The 9,285-nt window shown below is 40.2% G+C and overlaps 1 protein-coding gene across 1 annotated transcript; it reads right to left on the bottom strand.

Annotated features, from left to right (window-relative positions):
- Positions 1–9,285, bottom strand: pnrc1 (proline-rich nuclear receptor coactivator 1). The gene is made up of 3 exons (XM_060849748.1): positions 8,482–9,285; positions 7,468–7,873; positions 1–466 (listed from the first exon to the last, which is right to left on the bottom strand). The coding sequence occupies exons 1-3, from the start codon at positions 8,890–8,892 to the stop codon at positions 387–389; spliced, it is 897 nt and encodes a 298-aa protein (XP_060705731.1). The 5' UTR covers positions 8,893–9,285; the 3' UTR covers positions 1–386.

Raw genomic sequence — 9,285 nt, 5'->3', positions numbered from 1 at the left:
CAGCTTCCTTCAGATTGTATTCCCTCAATGTACAAATACTTAATTTCTCTTGCAGTACAGTAAGTGAATTACTAAATCTTTAACTTATCTATGCCTGTGGGTATAATTTTCTTCATTTACTAACATTTGCAAAAGAAAAGTCAATGTAATCGAGTTTTTGGAGAGATTGTTTTCATATCTCTTGAAAATCTGTAATATCTTATATTGATGATTTTACTCTTCATTCTTCTTCATCTGTTGTCATTCTTAATCCGTTGGCACGTAAGCTTTACTATTTCCTCCAGATCTCATATGGAATTCTCATATCTCCATTGGTCTTAAAGCAGCAACCAAAAGGCTCCAGTTCCTTTTTGGTGTCCGATGATAATTTCCTTAACAATTTCCATTTAACTTTCCATGAAGCTGGAATCTATTTGAATAGTGCTTTCATTTCTGAGGAGACTGTCCTGGCAAATGTCTTGAACTCCTAGGCAATATATACATATATATAAATAACTTGTTAGCAGAGAGTAACAATTCTCTCACTTCTACTGACAAAATTGCGTTTTCTACAGATAGTTATGTAGAAGTGGTAGAGGTGGGTACAATTGCAACATTTAAAAGAAACTTGGATGTGAATAGGAAAGATTTAGAAGGGTATGGGCCAAAAGGTTAGAGGGATATGGGACTAGTTAAATTTAGGATATCTAGTTGGCATGAACAAGTTAGACCAAAGGATCCGTTTCCATGCTGTATGTTTCTACTGTGCTAGGTTTTACACAGCTCATCACGGTGAGAATCATGAAGATTGCCCTATTGAATCATACCTCCCATTTCCTCAGAAAACCATGCAGCAAAACCTGTTCAGTTTGTGTGCAACCTCTATCATTTGAAGGGGAGAAGGGAGGAGGGTGTCTTCATTAATGAGCACTCTGTGCCTGATCAAGGAACAGAGAATCAGAAAAAGGGAATCCGAAAGCCACCTTCTGACCTTGCCTCAAGTCACTTTCCACTCCCATGACTCCAATTCAACCTTTGCACACCTATGACCTGGTCTTCTTCTGCAATATTTTGGCTGCTTAAGGAGCTGCCAGCCAATCAGATTGTTGCAAGTTCTGCTACTTGGGATTTCAATGCAGGAAAGGTCTGATAGTAATAATTGATGAGGGTTCCCAACAGATCTCTGTGAGGGAGAATTTCACTGGCTTGACAAAATGCAGGCCTTAGTTTTAAATCATGATGTGGAGATGCCAGTGTTGGACTAGGGTGTACAAAGTTACAAATCACACAATACCAGGTTATAGTCCAATAGGTTTAATTGGAAGCATTAGTTTTCGGAACGCTGCTCCTTCACCACCTGCTGAAGGAGCAGCGCTCCGAAAGCTAGTGCTTCCAATTAAACCTGTTGGACTATAACCTGGTGTTGTACGATTTTTAACTTAGTTTTAAGTGTTACCCAAAAACAGAAAATCCTATCCTTTGGACTTTTGAAGCAATGTGCAAAACCAATGCTACTGCTAAAAATCTACAACAGCTAAGAATATTCAGAACTTATCCATCAAATCACAGAAAAATAATTTTCATAAGCATTGCCATAAACAACTGCAAATAAATCTCTAATACTAAAAGATCTTGAAAATATTTCTGTACTGTAGCTAAATTGTTTAGTTTTTGGAAGATATGATACCCCTTCATATTTTCTTTTTTTTTCCTAAGGGATGGAGCAGAATGGAAACAGAATAAATACAGGCAATTTTTTGTACAGCTCCTAGTAACAATTAATTCAGTTACTCGCCTGTTGATACAATTAATGAACTGTAAGCAATACAAAAGGAAACTTAAGCCAATGACTTTTTAAAGTCCCATAATCCCAAGCTGAAAGTCCACATTAGCACCTATAAATGCACAGGTTAAAACTGTAGGAACCTGTATGACAAATACATAGATACTAGCCAACCATCAGCAGCATTATCAAAGCAAAACGGTCTTGAGATGCATCAGGTAAAAAGAGGTTAGACAGTAAAGGATAATTCAAAAAAAAATTTACAAAAACATAGAAAATAGAAGGAGTTGGCCATTCAAACTCTTGTGCTTGCTCTTCCATTCAACTAGATCATGGCTGGTCTTTCTCTGAGATGTCATTGCTCTGTACTATTTCCATATTCCTTGATATCATTAATATAGTATACAGAAATCTGCCAAACCCTGTCTTGGGTATATTAAATGCCTGAGCCTTCAAGGCTCTCTTAGGTAGAAAATTCTAAAAAAAATCATCAGCATCAGAATAAACTCCTCCTCATCTTAGTTCTAAATGGTCTACCTCTTATTCTGAGAATGTAAGCCCTCGTAACGGGTCCTATAGGTAGGGGATTCATTCTTGCCCCCTTTACTTTTTTGAATCCTGTAATAATTGTGTATGCTCCAATGAGATAACCTCTCATTCTTCTAAACTGTAGAGGAGAGGACTAGTCTTTTCAATCTATTCTCATAGAGAAATCTCACTGTCCCATAGATCACTCTAGTGAGCCTCTGAACACTCCATCAATAGCAAATCTATCCTTACTTTGGTCAGGAAAATAAAACTTCACACAAATTGCCAGGTGCGATCTCACCAAGGCTCTTTGCAATAGCAGCAATGCCTCTCCAAAAAAGACCAAAACGTACCATTTGCTCTCCTAACTATTTGCTGCACCACATGGTTCCTTTCACAAAGATATGGAGAACTACAGCACAAAATAAAGGTAGTTTGGCCTTTCGTATTCATGCTGGTCAGAAACAATCACCGAACTTTCCATGACTTATGAAGGAGACAATTCAGGTCCCTTTGAACATAAACATTTTCCAATCGCGCACCATTAAAGAAATATTCTTCATATCAGTTTTTCCTACCCAACTGAATAATTTTATATTATTCCAAATTGTATTTCACCTGCCATTGTTCTTCCACATTCAATTGTCCTGTCTAATTGGGCGACACGGTGGCACTGCTGCCTCACAGCGCCAGAGATCCGGGTTCAATTCCTGCCTCAGGAGACTGACTGCGTGGATTTGCACGTTCTCCTTGTGTCTGTGTGGGTTTCCTCCCACTGTCCAAAGATGTGCGGGTCAGGTGAATTGGCTATGCTAAATTAGGTAAGGGGCAAATGTATGGGTGGGTTGCGCTTCGGCGGGTCAGTGTGGACTTGTTGGGCCGAAGGGCTTGTTTCCACACTGTAAGTAATCTAAATTCTCGAGTTTCTTTGCATCCTCCTCACAATTTACATCTGCACCTAGTTTTATGCCAATAAAATTGGAAATAGTACATTTGATCTTCACATCTGAATCATTAACAGAAGTTAAAAATCACACACCAGGTTATAGTCCAACAGTTTTATTTGCAAATGCAGATTTTACAGGGTGTACTTTTGAAAAAAAATGTATCAGCAAATACAATGCTGCAGAATTGTATTTGCAGATACATTCTGCTTTGTGCAAAAACACACAATATGTCGGCAGTCAATCCATGTGACATTTTACAAATTTCTATTCTGGAAATAGAACCAGTCTGACTCAAGATTGGAATACAGATAGACTCTAACCTCACACCTTTAATGCAGTCCGAGCTGAGAGGTCACTTTTTTTTAAAATATAAAATCTTAAGTTATCTCAGGAAAATGACTTGAAAGTATTCTGGGATTTACATATTAATGAATCAAAACCTGCAACCCATTCTAAAAGATGAAAGACTTAACAGCAAACTAGGTTTGTTCAATATATCATGAGTTATATCACACTATGATCTTTTGCTCTAAATTCTGTGTCCTATAATCCGGCCCACTAGCTACCTGATGAAGGAGCAGTGCTCTGAAAGCTAGTGCTTCCAGATAAACTTGTTAGATTATAACCTGGTGTTATGTGATTTTTAACTTTGTCCCCCATAGCCAACACAGACACCTCCAGCTCCACATCATTAATAGAAGTTATAAATATCTGACGCTCAAGCATTGACCCTAATAACCCATTAATCACAGCCTGCACCCAGAGAATGACCCATTTGTTACTCTTTGTTTTTGGTATTACCCAATCTTCAATCTATGCCAATATATTCACACTAATCCTTCATGATCTAATTTGGTCAATTAACCTCCCATTTGAATGATTATCGAAAGCCATCTGAAAATCCAAATAAACCAAATCTATAGTTTCCTCTCATAATTTCTACATGTTGCATCTCAGAACATTCTAAGACTTATCAAATGTGATTTCCTTTTCAACGGTCCTTGGTAATTCTACCCAAACCTACAATTATTTTAAATGTACGGTTCTTGCATCCTTTGGAATATATAGTATTTTTCCCAACTATATATCAGGCTAACAGGTCTGTCATTCCCCAATTTCACTCCCCCCTCCCTCTCATTTTTGCTACCTTCCAATCTGCAGCGACCATTCCAGAATCTATAGAATTTGGAAGGTAACCACCAACTCATTCAAAATCTCAATAGCCACTCCTTTCCAATCTTGTGGATGATCACCACCACATCCAGGGTACTTTTCAACCCATTCATTTCACCAGCATTACTTTCTTTACAGATGCTAATTTACTTCAGCTTCTTATTTGTGTTAGTCCCTTTAGTTCTCTAGCATTCTTGAAAGGCCTTTTGTATAAGATTCAGATTGGAAATGTATAATTTTCCCTCCCTTCTCTTTAAACAGAGCTGCTTTTTCTACACAAAGCATTTCTGGTTTTGCTTTTCATAGACCCTTCATCCATGCAACTTGGCATTGGCAAAGCATCAATGTATGCTCTTAGACTAGCTCAATCACAACCTCATGACTTCAGCCATATCCTTTCAAACATTCCCTGCCATTTTGCTTTGCACTAAAGAATTGCTAGACAACTTACATAGCCATACAGGATGCTGTATGCTGGCATAGAGTTAGGCATCTTATGGGCCTAGAGCTGAAAATGTGTTGCTGGTTAAAGCACAGCAGGTTAGGTAGCATCCAAGGAACAGGAAATTTGACGTTTCGGGCCAGAGCCCTTCATCAGGAAAGGGCTCCTGATGAAGGGCTCTGGCCCGAAACGTCAAATTTCCTGTTCCTTGGATGCTGCCTAACCTGCTGTGCTTTAACCAGCAACACATTTTCAGCTCTGATCTCCAGCATCTGCAGACCTCACTTTTTAACTCGAAGATCTTATGGACCTAGTTTAGTTATTGGCACATAACATCTTTAGCACGTACTTAGGTGCATCCAGCCTCTGACTCTTGACTTGCTTTTCTTTTATGTACAAAGGCTTAAGCATTTAATGAGGCATCCAATGTCTGAGGTTTAACCCCCTTTTTACTGCATAAGGTCTTTAATGCTGAATTAAAAGCAGACAGCCTCTTTGGATGAATGCTTTAGTGCAGAAGGAGAAAGCAGTTTGCAGTGGCAGGGAGGACTGAAGAGTAAATGTATTAGTCAAAGAGATGATCAATTTCTGATCTAGCCATGTCACTCCAGGCACTATTAAAAACCATCAAAAAGGCAACAGAGACTGCTACACATACTGAATGGAATCTGTTGAAAATAAACAAATACTATTACCAGGGAGATCAATTAAATTTTATTTTTTGATTTTGAAATTTGCCAATTTATGAGAACAGTTCAAGAGGAACAGATAGCAAGTGTTGCAGTAAAATATCTTTACATCAAAGATGACAGCATTTTTTCTGGAAAATACCAATTTCTCATTTAACAATTCTATATTTTAAGTCATTAATTATTTGCCAATGTCTTGCATAGGGTTAAAATTATTCAGTTTTTAACATTAGGTAAAATGACCAATTCCAGTTATGTATTAGCATTGGACGAGATGTTTCAAAAACAAAGTATATAAAATCACTTGACTAGATGACATTCTTTTTAAGGTATCTGTTACAGTACAAAAGCTAGAGAAACAGCTATTTGTGTAGTTTACACAATATATTGTGCCCAAAATGAAGACACATGATCGATAATTTCCTCCAGTATGATGTTTACTCTTCTCACTTTGTTTCTAACTGAGCTATGAGAACTTGCATTGTAATTGAGATACACCAGTGGCTAAAATGGTTGCATGGATAGGATTTTAGCTTTTATTTTAAACTTATAAAAACTTAATTGGTAGCTATTTGGAGTACATGAGCAAACAAAGGGGTCTTTTGAAGTTTATAGCCATTCACAACTAGATGAACGAGTACTTGCCAATTTGATAACTGCAATTAATTCATTTAGTAAGTGACATTAGATCGCAGACTTTGCTGAAGATAAAAGGTTTTGGGAGAGCGGAATGAAAGTTAGCATGCAGAAATTGTTTCACGGAAAAACAAACTTCAGATACAATGTTGAAATTTAAAGGAAATACATGAAAGTATCAGCACTCATTCGGTGTACATATGGGTTAGCTATATTGAAAACTGCAATTTTCACCAGTAGGAAAGTCGCATCAGCCCTGTGTACATCCTGGTTCAGTGCAGGCTCATTTAATTAGTTATCCAATCACCACTCTTAGAAGTCTAGGAAAATACCCACAATGGAACAGACACTACTCGCCACAGTACAATGATACACCAGAAACCAGGAATAGGAAGACGAACAGAATTTTCCCACTTTCCAAAGTGGGACTGTCAGAAGTTTAGATGAGCTAACAAGTATGCAATGCATAACTCCTTCCTATTTCAATCTTCTGCAGTGATTGTGAAAATTGATGAGCGGGAAATGATCAGAGCTTAAAAAGTTTGTCAATGGTCTTTGAGAGATCCACATTTATAGGATCCACAAAACTTGTATGTTAACCATGAGGTATTGTGTTTACCAAAGACCAAACTGTGCCCCTCCTCCAGCCAAAGCTCTCGTTGAATTTGGTGGCAGATTTAAAAATTATTCACATTACATATTAAAACACCCAGTAAGACAAAAGTGCATCTTGTTGATGGAACATAGTATCCTTCAGTAGTGCAGATAAAAGCAGTGCTTGAATCATTTATCTTATGCCCTAGTCTATTTCACAGTCAGAAACATATTGCAGATTGTCAAACGTCTTTACAAGGGAGTACACAACTCTACAGCTGCTAGTTTTTGCATTCAGAGAATAACTTGGAATACTTGAGTTTTCCCCATTTATATACAAAATATAAAATTTAACTCTGCCCACCAACTGGCACAGGGCAACAAATTCTCATATGAAATTATAATTCCTTTCTTTCAAATTGAGTATACGAAAATATACAAATAATTACATGGTTTACACTAATATACAGAACCCCACTTCATTACTAGCACCACTTGCATATGGTCATCCCAAAACCACAATGAGGACATTACAATTATCTAAAATACAGGACATTCTGCTGCAACAAGTCGAATCTTGACGGAAACATTCGTAAATTTTTTCCTCTATTACCTGCTTAAGGTAACCTGAACTGCTTAAGAATTATACATTAACTTTCAGTAAAGTCTTTAAGTGGACAGTCATTATTTCCTTACTCTCATCAGGACATTCAGCATATGCTCCTACCCAATGACTGGGCGGCTTAGGTAGAACACTGGGAGACGGTGGCTCACTAAATTTTGGCCCAGCATAGTTCTGATCTCCTTGAAGGCTCAGTGCAGACTTCAGACCAGCTTTCAGTAATTTTAGATTTTTGGATGGGTTTGCAGAAATAATCGGCTTGTCTCCATCTTTTTTGATAATGTTGCAGCATTCAACAGAAGGACCATTCTGGCTATGGCTGTTTTCATTTCTTTTTATTGAAGTTTTTCTTAACTGCAGACTACGTCTATTTCTTTTCTTGGTATTTAGAGGCTGGCAGTACTCTGTTTTATTTACACTATACATGAATTGTGTGTGTGGAATTATTGCTTTATCCGACCTTCCCATGGATTTGGTCACCTAGGATAGAAACGAAAAGAAAGAATGAGAAAGGTTACAAAATTTGACTACAGAACTAATCCGCAAAAGTGTTTCGACTTTGCCAACGATTGCCCCAGTGGCGATCACCATGCGTTCCCTGCGAAACTAGACAATCTAACAAAAACTATTAAGGCCAGCTTGATAGTTTCCAGCATTTCAGACAAATTGAGCTCCTATCGTCCTACAAGAGACTGTTCCTCTTTCCACCTCAAGAGGATACTTAAGGAAAGTGGGGGGTAAAGGAGAGGGAGATTTGACAACCTGCAAAGCGGCCAGTCCCCGCACCGGCTCCGCCCCTTTCCCCGGGAACCCGGAAGAGCACGAACATGGTGCGCCGTCACGTGAATGGTTGGTTCTGTGGCCATTGGTCGGTGGGTGAAGCGCTCTGATTGGTCACTTGTTGCTGGGGGGAGGCAAGGAGAGAAAAGGGGAGGGCGCGCGGTGTAACAGCTGTCGAACGGTCTCAGCGTTTAAAACGGGTCTTCCCGCCCAGACCTAACGCCCAGGTCCTCCCCGAGAACGGCCAAAGTTTCTCTCTCTTCTCTCCCTCCCCCCGCCTTCCCAATTTGAAAATGGGGGTCTCTCACCTTGCGCTCTTCCGCGGTCAAGCAGCTGCCAGTCGCTGGTGTAGTTTTCTCGGGCCCGGTGGTTGTCGTGGGGCCTCCAGCCCCGCCGCCCCGGGAGGCAGGCCGGCCGTGTGCGTGTCTCTGTAGCAGCGCGGTGGAGGAAGAGCAGCGGATCTTCCAAGCTCGACTCACCGCCGCCGTCTTGCCGGGTTGCGGGAGTTGCTGCTGGTTGGGGTGACGGTGGCAGCTCACGACGACGGTCTTAGAGGCTTCGCTGATGGGCAGAGGGCCTGGCGGTGGTCGGGGCAGGGGTAATGGATGCATAGCGACTTCCCACCGCCGCCGCCGTCTCCTCCTCCGCTTCCGACCTGTAGCTAAAATCCCGAACTCAGCATCTGAGGTGCGACGTCCAACGGAGGAGGCGATCACCATGCAATGACGAAAACGTCTAATTCGCCCGAAATATCTACCGAGAAGTAAAGTTGGGGAAGAGAAACAGTAGAATCACCAGCCTACCTCCTCCAAAAAAAAACAGAACTCCTCGCCTTTCGTCGTCGGATTAAAAGTTTCAAAAGGCTGAAAATGGCGGCCAGGCTGAAGCGATTTCCTGCGATTGTTCGCTCACTCGCAAAGCCCTCTCGTCTCAGGCTCTCGCTTTCCTCACACATATATCCCTGCGTTTGTTTCTGTGTGTGTGTGTGTGTGTATATAGTCAGCTGGGTTCAACAACGGGTAGGCAGTAAAAGGCCGACTCCAGTTTATAAACAGCAGGAAAGAACATGGACACTAAGCTCCAGTCTCGCACTTGTCCTGACAACAACCGGA

Source organism: Hemiscyllium ocellatum, chromosome 3 (assembly GCF_020745735.1).
Source record: "Hemiscyllium ocellatum isolate sHemOce1 chromosome 3, sHemOce1.pat.X.cur, whole genome shotgun sequence".
Lineage (NCBI taxonomy): Eukaryota > Metazoa > Chordata > Chondrichthyes > Orectolobiformes > Hemiscylliidae > Hemiscyllium > Hemiscyllium ocellatum.
Note: the sequence above shows the minus strand (reverse complement) of the source record. Positions and strands in the feature narration are given on the sequence as shown.

What these genes read in the sequence shown, in the direction of transcription:
- pnrc1 (XM_060849748.1), bottom strand. Translation starts at nt 8,892, where the DNA reads ATGGTGATCGCCTCCTCCGTTGGACGTCGCACCTCAGATGCTGAGTTC. An exon ending in TGACCGCGGAAGAGCGCAAG is followed by an intron (nt 7,874 to 8,481) that starts GTGAGAGACCCC and finishes TTTCTATCCTAG; the next exon opens with GTGACCAAATCCATGGGAAG. An exon ending in TGCTGAATGTCCTGATGAGA is followed by an intron (nt 467 to 7,467) that starts GTAAGGAAATAA and finishes TATATTGCCTAG; the next exon opens with GAGTTCAAGACATTTGCCAG.